We start from the raw sequence: 15,683 nt of genomic DNA, 5'->3' as shown, positions 1-15,683 counted from the left end.
TAAGATGTCTTACATACCTCAAAACTACCATGGTTTTATTATTTCAGTTAAACATGTTTAATATATTTTGTTTAGAGTTCTTATTATTTATTATACGTTTAATTATGTTTTAAATAAATTTTGAAACTTTAGATTGGGTTCTTAGTAAATTTTTAAAGTCGGTATTTAATAAATTTATTTTTTTTTGAATTGAATATCTATTGTTAATTTGTTTGCTAACTTAATGAAGTAGATGTTAAGCGGTTCACTTTATTTTTTTATAAATTACAATTTTAAAATTTAATAATTTTATAGATATGATAATATAATGTACGATAATATAATAATATAATAATATTATGATATAAATATAGGAAAATATAATAATATAATAAAATGATAATAATAATAATAATATGACAATATGATAATATAAGAATATAATATAATAATATAAAATATGATTATATAATAATATAATAATAATATAATAATATAACTATGACATTATATAACGATAAGATATATGATGTGATAAGATATGTGATACGAATATATAATGATATAATAATATAATAATACAGTAATATAATAATATGACGATAGAATAATATGAAAATATAAATATATAACAGTATAATGATATGAATTGTATAATTATAAAATTATAAAATTTTGAAATTGTAAAATTATAGTTTATATATTTTTAAACATAATAAAATTACATGTAAGATGACTTAGCATATATGACAAAATAATTATTATGTTAATCATTATTTAATAATAGTAGTTAAATCATGAATTTCAGCAAAATTTGTTAATAACATTCATTTAAAAATTTTAAATTTATTAAATACTAAGCATATTCTAAAAATTTATTAAATTTATTTTTTATTGAGACTTATTTGAATATTTTAAATTTATTATAACTTAAAACATAATTAAGTGCTTAGAAGATTTAAAGCAAATCTTAATAATAATATCTCTATCTCTATATTTTTGATATATTTGATGACTCTCGTTTCTTAATTTCTTTATCTCTAAAGTTAGTCTGAATAGTATTTTTAAATTAATATATTTATCTATATATTTAAAAATAATATTAATCATAAATCTTATATGTTTTTAAAAAAGTATTTATTTTATATAATAATCTCTCTGAGTACTACGTTAGAATAACTGCTTTGAATGACAGTATTTTTAATAATTATCCTTGAACCACATTTTTATTTCTTTTTTTAAATGATAACTATTTTAGATATGTTTATTGATATTTTCTATCTTTAATCATTTTTTATTTTTTATTTTTTAGCCTGAATGAAATTTTAATATTTTTTTAATAGTATCCATAACTGTACATGATTTTTTATCATAACTCTTTTTATAATTTGGAAATGTTTATTTATTGTTATAATTTTTAATTATACAAAATAAGTATTTACATTTATAATGTAAAAACTAAAGTAATAATTCATAACCTCCAAGACTCAATTGACAAAGAACTAGAGATAAAATAAAAGTAACAGTAAAAAAGAAAGAGTAAGATGAAAGCATGAAAACCATTTTGCGAATTATCAGATTCGGGTTTGGCATACCCGTTGTTTTGGGCTCCAAATCCAAGTCGGGTCTCTTATTTAATGCGACTGCGTCACGTGGCCACTTCACAAGTCATCACAATCTTCATCTTCATTCTCGACTCTTCTTGGTTTGGTGGTGTTTCCACTGCGCACATCTAAACCCTAACCCTAACCTTATCTTCATTTTCAATCCATGGACGCTCTCGATTCAACCCCAAATCTCCCTCCACCGCATCCCTACGATTCTTCACCGCAGAACCACGCTCCATCAGAATATCACAACTCGTCACAACACCAATCGGAAACCGGACAAAACGAAAACGGTAACGGCACCAGCGATGGAAGGCCATCGGAGAATGGCCAGGGACCTTTGGATAATAACGGATTGCATCCTCAGATTTCGAAGCCATTGCTCTCTGAAGGATTGACGCGCAGCGGCACCGACAGGGACCAATCTGGCGGCGAGGAGGAGACTACGAGCAAGCGCCGCCGCCGGAGCAGATGGGATCCGCAACCGGAATCGAATGACCAGAGCGGCCAGAGCGGCGGGGAATTGGGGTCCGGGCCGAAGAAGAGGAAGTCTCGTTGGGCCGATGATGAGCCCAAGCCGGTGATTCAACTTCCTGATTTCATGGGCGGTATTGAATTCGATCCTGAGATTCAGGCTTTGAATAGTCGGCTTCTTGAGATTAGTCGAATGTTACAGTCAGGTTTACCCTTAGATGATCGCCCCGAAGGTGCTCGATCTCCTTCGCCTGAGCCGATATATGATAACATGGGCATTAGGATTAACACTAGGGAATACCGTGCGCGTGAGAGATTGCAAAAAGAGAGACAGGAAATAATATCTCAGATTATAAAGAAGAACCCTGCGTTTAAGCCACCTGCGGATTACAGGCCACCCAAGCTTCAGAAGAAGCTTTATATACCGATGAAAGAATACCCTGGTTACAATTTCATTGGGCTTATTATTGGTCCCAGAGGTAACACCCAGAAGCGGATGGAGAAAGAAACTGGTGCTAAAATTGTGATTCGGGGTAAAGGATCAGTGAAGGAGGGTAGGCTACAGCAGAAGAGGGATCTAAAGCCTGACCCTTCGGAGAATGAGGATTTGCATGTGTTGGTAGAGGCTGAGACGCCGGAGTCGCTTGAGGCCGCCGCGGGTATGGTGGAGAAGCTCTTGCAGCCCGTAGATGAGGTATTGAATGAGCACAAGAGGCAACAGCTCAGGGAACTAGCTGCATTGAATGGTACAATCAGGGATGAGGAGTATTGCAGGCTATGTGGTGAACCAGGTCATCGCCAATATGCATGTCCTACTAGGACTTCGACTTTCAAGAGTGAAGTTGTCTGTAAGCATTGTGGGGATGGTGGTCATCCAAGCATAGATTGTCCGGTGAAGGGTGCTACTGGGAAGAAGATGGATGATGAGTATCAGAATTTCCTAGCAGAGTTGGGTGGTTCGGTTCCTGAATCTGCAACAAAGCAAACCAGTACCTTGGCTATTGGAGCAGGCACTTCTGGAAGCAATCCTCCTTGGGCTAACAATTCCGCTACGGCTGGTGGTTTGGCTCAAGCTGGCTTAGGGGCTGCTGCTGTTAAAAAGGAAATTGATGATACAAATTTGTACATAGGATATTTGCCGCCCAGCCTTGATGACGATGGCCTAATCCAATTATTTCAACAATTTGGTGAGATTGTTATGGCAAAAGTGATCAAGGATCGAATGTCCGGTTTAAGTAAAGGATACGGTTTTGTGAAGTATGCTGATATAACCATGGCAAACAATGCAATATTGGCCATGAACGGTTATCGCCTTGAGGGTCGAACAATTGCAGTGAGAGTTGCTGGTAAGCCTCCTCAGCCTGTTGTGCCGCCTGGCCCACCAGCATCTGCTGTGCCTACTTATCCTGTTCCAAGCCAGCCACTCGGTGCTTATCCGTCCCAACAGTATGCTGCCGGTGGCCCCCTTGGGACTGCTCCTCCTGGGAGTTACGGTGGTACCCCAGTGCCATGGGGTCCCCCTGTTCCTCCTCCTTATGCTCCTTACGCTCCTCCTCCACCTGGCTCAACCATGTATCCACCTATGCAAGGTCAACCGATGCCTCCATATGGGGTTCAATATCCTCCCCCTGTACAGACTGGCCCTCCTGGTGCCCCATCCCAGCCTGCAACTTCTAGTGAAGTGCAGCAGAGTTACCCACCGGGAGTGCAGTCTGACAGTAGTACCTCAACTCAGTCTGTAGCAGTCAATTTATATGGTAACTCGGTACCTTCAATGCCACCTGCAGCTCAACCTACATATCCTGCATCTTATGGATATCCACCTTACTATAACGCAGTTCCTCCTCCACCTCCCCCATCTGCCCCCATTCCTGTTTCAACTTCAGACCAATCGCACAACATTGCAAATGTGCCTTGGGCCAACAATTCTCTTGTTCCGCCCCCTGCTTCATCGGCAGACAAGACAACGTATGGTACAGATCAATCCTTGAGCATTGGAAATGTGCCTAGGACCACTAATCCTCCAGTGCCTCCTCCTCCTTCATCAGCTGAGAAGACTTCATATGGTGCTGATTCAGAGTATGAGAAGTTCATGGCAGAGATGAAATGATTTTGTTCAAATAGTGTTTCGGTTTCCAAAAGGTGCGTATGTCATCTTGGTTTCCTTTTTTTCTTAACAGATGATATACATGTTTTACTTTGTTACGATCTAGCATTCAATTCCTTGTTTTCATAACTGAAATAAGTCTTGATCTTTTTATTTGAACTAATTGGACCTACACTAGTTATTTGTAACTGTCTGAAATTAGATTTATTCCTGAAAAATAACTTTTCACCCATGAAAGTCTTTATTTGAAATTCATTTCAGCAGATGATCATCCCATGAAAATCATCAGCTTTTTCTGACATTCTTCTAATTGGAGACAGGTGGGATAATGGAAATTTTTAATTTGGATCCTTACTAATACACTAATGCTTTGAAAATTAACTTTTACGTTCATAGTTAAATGCTGTGTTACCTCATTTAAGGTTGGATTTTCATCTGCAAGTCAATGGTTGTTGTGCTTTCTGTGTACCTTTTTTTCCCGTTAGCACATTTGCTTTATTCCCGTTGTATTTTTTAGCCATCCCAAGGATGGATTCTTAATTTTGGTATGTATTCTTTTTCCCCGAACTTTGTTATTTTTCTGCAAAATTTGGAGCAATGTTAGCTGCAAAAGCCTTCCCCCAAACAAAGCTATTTTATCTATATAAATAATGTATTCAATGTTCTTTGCACTTAAGTTCCATCGTATTTTCTGAATGATCGAAGGGCCCTTACAGGAGAAAGGGCAAACTGGTATATGACTGTGTAAGTATTTGATATCTGCACAAAAAATTTCTTGGATATATTTTCGCCAGCTAATGTATGAATGTGGTGGTGGTGTCTGCTCTCCTTCATAATTTTTTTGGTGCATTGGAGCAGAAACTAAAAGTCGCATCTTCGAATGAATTAAAAAAGAAGAAACCTCCGTTGTCTTTTATGGTTGGCTGATTTATTGACATATATACAGTAATGTGTATGATTGAATGCATTACTTTGCAGATTACATTTTTAAATTCCTTTTATATTGTTTCTGTTTATTCTTCTTGATGATGATGTCCATACTCAAGCTTTGTAATCATGCATAAAACCAGCAATGGCCTTTTACATGTTTATTTGATATTTCATCATGATTTTACCTCTGTTAACTCTTCATTATTATGATGTAACGTTGTGACAGGCCTGATGTTTCTTGGAGCTCTTGTGAACCTGATTTCTTAACCTCTTGCCATGTCTTTCTTCGAAGTTTGGGACTCACTTCTTTAACCTTGCTGTACTGTTATGAAATTTGCAGAGATTTGGGCTAGAAGTTGATAGCAGTCTTCATACGGCAGAAGTCAAAAACATATTATAGTTATGATTTTTATTAATCATTTCTTGTTGTGTAGGACTTAATACTGTCTGAATTATTTTCTGTGGCATTTTATTGATTTACACAGTAATGTCTGGTTGCTAATGTTTCCTTTTGAAAATTTGTTTGAACTTTTATGGCAGCTGGTTCCTGGTGTTTCATATTAATACTGTTCGGTTGCCACATTCAGTATTTAAGATATTTAGTTTATTGACAACTGATTCTAACTTATAGTTTTGGTGATGAGCTTAAATTTTTTTGAGCACTATAGTTGTCTTTATCGCTTGGTGCTGAAGCTGCGTTTTAGATGCCTTTAATCATACATCTCTCTCATCATGAAGGTAATAAAACCTTGCCATTTGCTTTAGGCATTCTGGGTTGGTAGAAAGAGATTTTTATTAAATGGTTTGATCATGCAACTATAAAATGTATTTAACATTTCTAAGTGTGACAGGTAAAAAGAGTTGAAACGATTTTCTGTTCCTGGCATGATAAATGTCAGGCATTGGCATTGTTACATTTTGCCTCAAATTAAAAGTTTAGCTGACATGGTGTTATCAACACCAAGTTCTTGTATCATGACACAGGCAATTATGAAGTTTCACATTTGTTTCTGAAGTGATCATGTGGTCCAGTTGACACGGCCAATATTATTTGGCATAAGGTGAAGGCTGAGGTGAAAACGATAGTGTTTGAGTTGTCTGCACATGCTTCGTTTAGCTCTGTTGCTGGGCGAAGATAGAGTAAATGATCAAAGAATTGGAGTTGTAGAAATTTTCTATATTTTCCTGCTTCATATCTGCCTTTTTGAATTAGATCATCTTTGTATTGTCACTAGGGATATATAAAGTTTTCTAATTCAACTATGCAATATTAGGTCATGGTCATCAATCAAATCCACTAATCTTGCTAATTTGCTGGTGTGCTTTTTTTAGGCGCTGTATGCCATAAAAAAAAAATAGTAGTATGACCGTTATTTAAGTACTTCACGAGTGACTATGTTTTTTTACGTGGTTTGACAGCAAATATGTAGTTTTTTCATCTTCTGTGATCTATTAGGGCCGTAAGATCCTTCAAATGTTGTTAGATTAGATAGAATCTAGTTAGATTAGATTAGATAGACGACCTAAGCACAGAAAAAGATTGTTTAAACAAGTCTTATAGTACTTTAATCCACAGTTTTATGAAGCCAAGAAAACTTTATAACTTATCATTATAAATCGGTTTTAAGACTTAAACTTAGATGTCCGTGTCATGTTTGATATTGTGATTCGTTTATGTGCTCCTTTTAGTTAATGTATCTGTGGTATTCACTTAGAAATATAGTTTTGTTTTTCACTCATCAGATGCAAGTTGAAACATGTCAAATAATGACTTACTGTTGTTTCATCCGGAGATTTTGGTTTTAGTTCTTGCTGTGAATCGTTTTATCTAGCAATGTCTCTCATGCTACGTATACATTTTCTTGTGTTTACGTGTGTACTCTACCCCTTATGCAGCTGTCTTGCCCAATGTGTTCAATTGTGTAATATTTTTCGTGTAAAGTACATGTAGTCAATTTTAACCATGTATCTTTTAATGTGTAATATTTAATGTTAATTTTATTACACGGATTTGACCATGTATCTTTTATCATTTCACTCGTGATTGGTCTTATTATAAAAATTGTGAATGAAAGTTTATTTAAAAAAAAAACTAAGAATGCATTTTCAAAGTTTAAATTTTGTTTTTCATCAACGCTCTTATTTGGAGACAATTCTTCATTAGATATGTTCCCGGTATAGTTGGAGGGCTTGAGATAAGAAATACTAAAGTATCTAGGAGTATTTATTTTCTATTCTTCAATTGGGAATATGTTACCTATATTGGAGAGCCTCCAACCTTGTTCTATTTTTTAGGGTAATGCTACTTTACTTGCAAGATGATACTTATGTGTGTTGCTTTATACCGTCAAACAACTATAATGAAACATAAATTTGGACCCGAAAACATTCAGATAAATGAAATGATGGTCCAAGATTTAACTAAAATATAAATGAATAAAAATTGCGCATATATTTAAGCATTAACTTTACAAGTAAAAAAATAACCTTTTTGCGACATTACCAATCCTTTAGAGACTATATTGTTTTTAAATTTTATAAGACCTGTAATCAACAATTGGTCGAGTTGTGCAATGTTATGCCAAGTATGTTGGTTTTCATTGAAGTAATATTTACATACATTTTCTTAAAGGAGCTAAACCTAGAGTAGAGAATTAAAAGAGAAGAAAGATGAAACCTTAGGAAAATTACAGGGTCATTTCAAGTTTGGTAATGTGTACCTAGTATCAACAAGATTACAACTTATCCTTAATGAAAAAAAAAACAAAGAAAAATACCTGGGAGATCTTTCACTATAATTTTAGACGAAACACTTATAGTATAGTTGGAAAGAGAGATTTTAGATGTAAAGGGATGTGAATTTTCTCTATTTTAATATTAAATGTAGAACATGAATGAACCACTTATATTACCTCATATAGGTAACCTACAAAATTTTCTTCAAGGTAGAATTAGCGGGGTGGAATAAGGATTTCTATTCATTATTTTTTATTTTAGTAAAAAAAATTTAAATAACACAAGGAGGGGCATTGATTTGAGAGAGATTTCTGGAATCCTGAAGTGCTGATATTATTGTGTAAAAAAAAATTAATATAAACTGTTTCCCCCGTATGAGAAATTTACCTCCGATAATTTTAAATAAGTTTATTCTTTATAAAAAATTTCTTTAAGACATAAGAAAAGAAACAGTCACATTAAACTTTTCAAATTATTTTTTAACAGTTAATTTTCAGATTTATGTATAAATCAATTTTAACTTATAACAAATTATAATTGTTTATAAAATATTTACCTAACAGACCTTGCACAATATGTTAGAAGTACGTAAGAACTAGTTTTACAGATATAGCTAATACTAATCGGAAAAAAAATGTAAATGGACTTTTCTTTGTTAATTAAAAATAATTACAAAGTGTAATTTTTTTACTCTTGGACGACAAATATAGAATTTGAAAAATGTAGTTTTATAAAATAAAGTAGAGTTGGAGGACATAAATCGTCATACGAGTGAAGTGGTTGCGCTAAACTATTTTTCTGAGTTAGGTCTTGGGTTCGAAACTTTTTTTCGGTCAAAATTATTGAATTTTTGGGTTCATCGTTTGGTTGTTGATCTTATTGAACTGCAACGCCATGGATCCAGATCAGGGCTCTTCGAGAAGCAGGAAGGTACTAACATACACGAAATCCCTCATTTTTGTGAATGTTTTGGGGTCAAAATTTATGTTTGTTCTGTGTGTGTTTTCAGCACAAGTACACTCCCAGACCACCCAGAGCCCGTGCTCCCAAAACGTAATTCAACAAGTTCACTTTGAATTCCTCATATCATTGCTAACATTCTTCTCTAACTCTGTTAAGAAATTGCTTCGATGCAGCCAACTCGACAATAAACAAGACGAAGACACCACACCTGCTCGACTTCTCTCTCGTCGATATGTAACTCTCTTCACTCCTCATTTTTTTCCTATTCTTCGTCTTCTTTTCACTATTCTGCTCCAATTTTTAGCTTTTTTTATTTGTTCTGAGCTTGTCTTTCAAAATCAATTACTGTCAAAAATAATTTCCCTCTTAGATCCGTTAGCCAAAACTATGAATTGTAATGTCCTCTGCTTGCTGTTCACCACAAGTTAAGCGTATTTCAGTTCTCGTTTAGAAAAAAAAAAAAGAAGAAGAAAAGACTGTTATAGTAATGAAACTCAGAATATTTCTACACTTGAATTATTCGGTCAAAACTAGTTGTCTTCTTTAACTTCGACTCTTATTTTTAAAATATAAACATCGCTTTTTTAATTCAACATAATTTATAGTTTACAACTAATAGTAATTAGCGAAGAATTTAAATAAGTAATTGCAAAGATTAACAATCTTACCACTTTTTTGCACTCATTAAAATTTTTTCATTCAAAACAGAGTATAATAAAAGTTTAAGAACGGTACTTTCAAAATAAAAAAAAGTATTTATTTATTTATTTATTTTTGCCCACAAAAATAACCAATACCAAATATGTGTGCTTGGAATAAAAGTTTAAAATTGTTGAAAGTACAAAGAAAAGAAAATGAGAAGTCAACTTTGTTTCCTTATTCTTTTACCTTCTCTTCAATAAAATAAATCTATAACTTCATCGTTTAGTTTTGATTAATTTCGGTATAATAGTTCAGAATAGCTTACTCGTCATCTCTGACTTCCTGAACCATAGCGAAGATATAGTATCTGGTCATGCCATAATTATTGTATTTAGCCTTATTTTATGGTCTTTCATGCTCGAGATATCTTCTACCAGATTAGACTATATAGGCGAATAATATATCACAAGGAGCAATTGTTACGTTAAGCTTTTCCTTTTAGTTGTCCTTTTTAATGCCCTTAATGCTAAAGCGTCACTAATTTACCTCTTTTCTACGTTTGCAGGAGAATTCAGCGAGACGCGAGCCTAAAGTGGAAAGAAAATGTAAATTTTCTTTAGTTTAAGCTTACATGCCAAAATACATAGTTGAAAATACGAAAAATATTGCATTCATTATCAGTCAATCTTTCATGATAGTTCATTGCTGTTAGGAAATGTTTGTGGTTAATGATAAAGTCTTTTACATTAAAGATATTTGTATGGAGAGGAGAGGTAATTATTATAGTTTATTTGGGTAAAGGGAAAAACCCGGTTATAGTTTCAAACGAGTTATGGTACATTTAAATGATATATGTTATTTTTTTTTTCAAAATAGTTTCTTACTGGACTTGTTATATTTGTCTAAACCATTTTACCATGGAAAATATTAGTGGAGCATTTGGTCTAAAGCTCTTCACCTTCGTGATTAATATTCCATTCATCTTGTTTGCTGCTTATATTCTGTGATTGATAAAACTTGCAGCAAGCGTGGAAGTCGCGTTTAGTCCTGGAATTTCATCAACCTCCCTCAGGACATATGGCACGAGCAAAGCTATAGATAATGGCACAAACAGTGGCTCACCGAGTAAATATTTGGCTAAAGAGCCAATTCGTTCAAGACGTTCTTCTGCTGCTACTGAGGATCAAGATGATACCAGCATGGTAGATGTTATTGATAATACCATCAATGCATCAGCAAGGAAATTCAAAAGAGAGTACAAGGAACCATGGGTGAGAGAATGTGTGATCTCTGTCATCTATTCTATTGTTATCTGTATCATTCTCAAGCATCTAAGCATTTGAATATTTATCTACAGGATTATAACAACTCTAATTATCCCATTACTCTTCCATTAAGGAAGCCAAATTCTGGAAATCCAGGTTTGCTCTAATATATATATATATATATATATATATATATATATATATGTCAATAAATGATCTATTAATAGAATTAATATTCGTGAACTCGACTGATAAAAGTCCGGAGGATAACTTTTACACAGTGCAGTAGCAGTAGTCTAGAAGATATAGTTTTAGCAAAAGTCTCCAAAGGATGCTTTTCTAAACATTGACAGTCATGTGACTTTTTAATCTGGTAGAAATTCTTGATGAGGAAGAATTTGGGGAAGCTGCTACTAATTTGGAGTATGATGAGAATACTGTTAACTCTGCTGCAGAACTCGAGCTCTTGGTTAGTAGTCATCATGGAATATAATAAATTGTACAAGTATTATACAGCTGAAACAGATATAATAATGCTCAGATGATTTTTTGACAGGAGAAGAGTGAGCAACATAAGATGTTTTTATTTCAGTTTCCTAAAAATATGCCTTTTAACGAGGGGAAGGAGAAGGAGCAAATTGGTACAACAACAGTGTCTGGAAAGGCTCGTGCTTTGGAAGAGTTGCCAAGTGGATATATGGGCAAGATGCAGGTGTACAAGAGTGGAGCAATCAAACTTAAACTAGGAGAAGCTCTGTTCGACGTAAGAAACTAAGAATGTTTTTTTGCTATTTTCCCATCTCTATTTTTAAAACTAAGTGCAAAGTCAGATTATTTTTCCCTTGTGGTTCCAATTAAAATTGAAGAACGTGCTGTTTGTTGATAGCAGATCAATATTTTAGTTCTTTTACTTTGTAGCTAATCTTTTGTTCTCTTACAGCTATCTCCGGGTACAAAATGTGGATTTGCTCAAGATATTGTAGCGGTGAACATTGCACAGAAACAGATCTGCAATCTTGGCGAGCTTAGCAATAAGGTTGTTGTAGTTCCTGATCTTGATTCAATTGATCTGAGAAACACTGGAGGCAAAAAATGACTGATGCGTCGCGTGCAGGAATGGTACAGTACCTTTTTGGCTTATGTGAATATGTGATTAATTAAAAAGTCACTGCCAGTGAGCAAGTGCAAATTGGATACTTGAACAAGCACCTAACTAATGAATATCAAGCGGAAAATTGAATGCATATTTGTAATTGCTTTGGTTACATGACTGATTCTGACAAGTTTCTGGTATGGATATAGTTCACTTGCTTCAATGGATTTGATCTTTTAACAAAATTGTCTAGCGATGACTATTTTAAACGCATTCTATCACTGACTAAAATCTCTTAAACTACAGCTTAAAATTTATAAGAAATCACAAATCATAGGGAATCTCAATTCTGTTCTGAGTTTCTCTCTAATATGCTAGAGTATTTTACTAAAACTTCTTGTTTTTTACATGTATTCGGACTATGTATACTCTTTTTATCTTTTGTGGTATTTTTACTACAAAACCCACTCTAGGCAATCATACTAGTTATGCTCAATAGGAAACTTAAAGCTTAGAAGAAATGTTTTTCAATCAAAAACAATTTTACTTGAGACATAGAGAAGCATGCATAGTCAAGCTCATTAAAGTCAAATTCGCATATAGATTGTAAAGACCAAGTAAAATTCATGTATACAAATGATAGCTTTTACTCCTTGTTTGGTCCACAAGGAAGCAAAATCTCTTCTTTTTTGTTTGGGAGGAAGCAAAAAGGGACAAATAGGTAAACATCCCAATCCCAAAGTCTTACCCACAAGAAATAGTGCCAAAGAATCAATGAGAACTGTCAACACTTTGTTGAACTATGCCGTGGATTAACTTCTCATTGAATGAATTAGATTAATAGAAACGACCCACCACCACAAATAGAAAGATCATTATGGAAAGCATGACAGAAACTCTCAGCTTCATTTTGAATGAATTAGATTTTCCTGCATATGCTGCTCTCTTGTGACGTGCACTTTGAAACAACTTCTTCACAATCTCGGTCATATTCTCAATTGCTTCCATTAGTTTGGCTATTACAGCACCAGACATCCGCAGTATGACATTTTTTGTGTCAGGAGAGTCATTGTCCACTGTTTCATCCGAGTTCTCGTCTCTTTCTGCAAATTTCAAGTCCAAATTAATCAAAATATAATGCCTATATAAATGTGGAAAATGTCAGTGACATGTCTAACATGCAACAAATGTAAAAATGAAATCATATCTCTACAAAAAGATATCATGTTTTTAGTAACTAGTATGAATATCAGATGAGTTACACTGATAGACTAGTATGAATAAATTCTCAGAAAATTCCACCTGTTAAACTATTTACATATACAATAACACTCCAAAACCAACCTGCATTCAGGGCGTTCCTTAATTTCTGTACGGCTTGATTTTTCTGTACAGCATCCCAAACAGATTTATCTGATGATAACGATCTTACCATCCTCTGCAATCACACAAACAATTTTTTAAAATTAATGAAGATGCTCTTGACCCAAAGACTTGTATATTTTGTGTGAATGACATCATATCATTTTCACCAGTTTTCTGTACATAATTTATATACAAACAGAAAAAACAAAAATATGCTGTCCAGATATTTTGTACAAACATAAAAACAATTCTAAGAATTCAACAACTAGAGGTACTTAAAATCTTCTTCATGATTATATACAATCATCTGAGTTATTTTATTAGAATGAGAGTCATGTATCATAAACTACACCTCAACACATGCATCCGTCTGCAATAAATGAATTGCAAAAGAAGCTCTATCAAAAACATCAGCTTGTAAAATGCTTGGATTATATGAACACAGAGAAGGTTCTTTCCAGTCTGCTTCAGACAGATCTGAATCTACTTGATCAACTAAAGCTAAAGGAGTATCTTTGACATGTGAAGAACACCCAAAGACCCTGCACGTACAAAAAATATAATAGATAATAGTATTTAAAAGAGATATACAAAGACTAAATCATATCAATTTTCAAGCATCAAAACTAAAATATAAATATTACTCGGCATAATAATAAAATGAATAACTAAACTCAAACATTAAAACAATTAAACATTTCAACAACTAAGATAGAAAAAAAGAAGACCAAAGTAATATTCAATACCTGGCCCTTAATGGATTCAAATCACACTAACATCATCATTTTTCTCCATTACCCCTTTCTTTTTATAATTAACATGTATTCAATACCTGGCCCTTAATGGATTGAAATAAATTGCATGAATAGACTCAATGCGACTAAAAAAGAGATTACAGTGTGTTTCCTTGTTAAAAAATGGTCACGATTGTGTGCAAATTCAAGAAAACTAGGGTGTAGTTTCAGTATCATTTGCTGAACAAACGATTTTTCCAAAATAATTGCTTACTGTTTAAGTGAAGTGAGAGCAGTTTGAATCTCAGTGGGAGAAGGAACGGCTCCAAAAAGGGCTTCATCGTCATCCACAAAAACCTTATTTGGGTGATCGGCATCATCGCTGTGAGAGGAAGAAGACGAAACGGGTATCTGAGAGACAGAGAAGGAACCTCTCTTGCAAGGAGAAGATGAGAGGACAAGGTACGAGGATTTGATTTTGTGATCATGGCTACAATCAGAAGTAGAAGAATCCCTAGAAAAACATTTTATACTGTTTTTCGCTGCTTCGCCGTGAAAAGAGCAAAACATCTTGGGACCAATAAGAGCTGAACGATGAACCGATAGAAAACAAAGATATAGTTTTTTTTTTTAATAATAAAATTTGAATAAATTAGTAATATTCAAAACTGTTACATAAAATATCTCTTTGTTAGTAAAAAACGAGTGGAAACATGAGCATCAGCGTCCATTCAAAAAATTATTTATGAAATTTAAACTTCAACATTTATTTTGACATATTAATATGCCATGTATTTTGTGATATGTTTTTATTTTAAGATTTCTTTACATTGATTATGTGCTTCAAATTTAACCTTTGTGTAAAATAAATGACATTTGTTTTTATGTCCTATTATTATTTTTAATTATTTTATTCATTTTTAACTGAAATTTCTATACATTTTGTTTCCTTGCACTTTTAATGGTCTAATTTACTTATTAAATCATTACATTTTGATGATAATTTAATCAATATTTTTAAAACTTTTAATTTTTGTTAGATGTGAAATCGTTAGTTTGTAAATAAAGTTAGATAGTAGAATAAAAGATTTTGGTACATTAATTCAAATTGTTTAAAAAGGGATAAAACAATAAAAATTATCAAAGAAACTTGTGAGGGAAGTGAAAATTGAGAAGGAAAAACAACTATTTTTAAAATAAGGGTTAAATATGTTTTTGGTCTCTCAAGTTTCAGTAAATTTTGGAATTAGTCATTCTTTGAAACTTGATATCAATTTAGTATTTCATCTCTGGAAATGTATGAATTTAGTCATTCTTACCAAATTCAAATTTTGTTAAGTTTATTTGACGTTTTAAGAACATTTCATGATAATATTTGAATTGTTTATACCGTTTAACACACTTTCACTTCAATGTTAACTTAAATATTATCATAAAATGTATGTAAAATGTCAAGTTTCTACACTAAATCCACACATTTCTATAGATGAAGGACTAAATTGATATCAAGTTTCGAAGAGGAACTAATTATAAAATTCATTGAAACTTGAGGGACAAAAACATATTTAATCCTTAAAATAATTGTTGAACAAATTCAATCCATTAAGTAAACACTTTTATGATTGTAAGTGATTTGTTGATTGAATCAATAGTAACTCGAACTGTATTATATGATTCATAAATCGAAAAGATTTTGAGTGAATGTTAAACAAAGTAATAAATTAAGAATATATTAATCTGATTCAGAAGTACCAAAGTTGAGAACATGTCAAGATAAACTATACAAGG

The 15,683-nt window shown here is 33.1% G+C and overlaps 3 protein-coding genes across 3 annotated transcripts; 2 read left to right on the top strand and 1 right to left on the bottom strand.

Annotated features, from left to right (window-relative positions):
• The first annotated feature begins 1,631 nt into the window (after positions 1 to 1,631).
• LOC114169607 (splicing factor-like protein) lies at positions 1,632 to 5,711 on the top strand. Its single transcript, XM_028054845.2, has 2 exons — positions 1,632 to 4,202; positions 5,324 to 5,711. Exon 1 carries the CDS (start codon positions 1,750 to 1,752, stop codon positions 4,168 to 4,170), a length of 2,421 nt encoding a protein of 806 aa, XP_027910646.1. The 5' UTR covers positions 1,632 to 1,749; the 3' UTR covers positions 4,171 to 4,202; positions 5,324 to 5,711.
• Positions 5,712 to 8,590: 2,879 nt separating this feature from the next.
• Positions 8,591 to 11,968, top strand: LOC114169979 (uncharacterized). Its single transcript, XM_028055406.2, has 9 exons — positions 8,591 to 8,763; positions 8,843 to 8,886; positions 8,970 to 9,030; positions 10,004 to 10,043; positions 10,462 to 10,709; positions 10,796 to 10,859; positions 11,081 to 11,172; positions 11,260 to 11,466; positions 11,644 to 11,968. Exons 1-9 carry the CDS (start codon positions 8,728 to 8,730, stop codon positions 11,797 to 11,799), a joined length of 948 nt encoding a protein of 315 aa, XP_027911207.1. The 5' UTR covers positions 8,591 to 8,727; the 3' UTR covers positions 11,800 to 11,968.
• A 409-nt stretch (positions 11,969 to 12,377) lies between these two features.
• LOC114169981 (uncharacterized) lies at positions 12,378 to 14,499 on the bottom strand. Its single transcript, XM_028055407.2, has 4 exons — positions 14,170 to 14,499; positions 13,514 to 13,703; positions 13,141 to 13,234; positions 12,378 to 12,899 (listed from the first exon to the last, which is right to left on the bottom strand). The coding sequence occupies exons 1-4, from the start codon at positions 14,463 to 14,465 to the stop codon at positions 12,634 to 12,636; spliced, it is 846 nt and encodes a 281-aa protein (XP_027911208.1). The 5' UTR covers positions 14,466 to 14,499; the 3' UTR covers positions 12,378 to 12,633.
• Positions 14,500 to 15,683: the final 1,184 nt, after the last annotated feature.

Source organism: Vigna unguiculata, chromosome 11, assembly GCF_037176805.1.
Source record: "Vigna unguiculata cultivar grain cowpea cultivar isolate G323 ecotype 2 chromosome 11, ASM3717680v1, whole genome shotgun sequence".
Taxonomy (NCBI): Eukaryota; Viridiplantae; Streptophyta; class Magnoliopsida; order Fabales; family Fabaceae; genus Vigna; species Vigna unguiculata.
The sequence above is the reverse complement of the archived record's forward strand: the minus strand, read 5'-3'. Positions and strand labels throughout refer to the sequence as shown.

Coding starts and splice junctions, on each gene's coding strand:
- LOC114169607 (XM_028054845.2), top strand. CDS start 1,750: ATGGACGCTCTCGATTCAACCCCAAATCTCCCTCCACCGCATCCCTAC.
- LOC114169979 (XM_028055406.2), top strand. CDS start 8,728: ATGGATCCAGATCAGGGCTCTTCGAGAAGCAGGAAG. Junction 8,887..8,969: donor AGAGCCCGTGCTCCCAAAAC/GTAATTCAACAA, acceptor GCTTCGATGCAG/CCAACTCGACAATAAACAAG. Junction 10,860..11,080: donor GCCAAATTCTGGAAATCCAG/GTTTGCTCTAAT, acceptor TTAATCTGGTAG/AAATTCTTGATGAGGAAGAA.
- LOC114169981 (XM_028055407.2), bottom strand. CDS start 14,465: ATGTTTTGCTCTTTTCACGGCGAAGCAGCGAAAAACAGTATAAAATGT. Junction 13,704..14,169: donor GCTCTCACTTCACTTAAACA/GTAAGCAATTAT, acceptor TTGTACGTGCAG/GGTCTTTGGGTGTTCTTCAC. Junction 12,900..13,140: donor AAGGAACGCCCTGAATGCAG/GTTGGTTTTGGA, acceptor TGAAATTTGCAG/AAAGAGACGAGAACTCGGAT.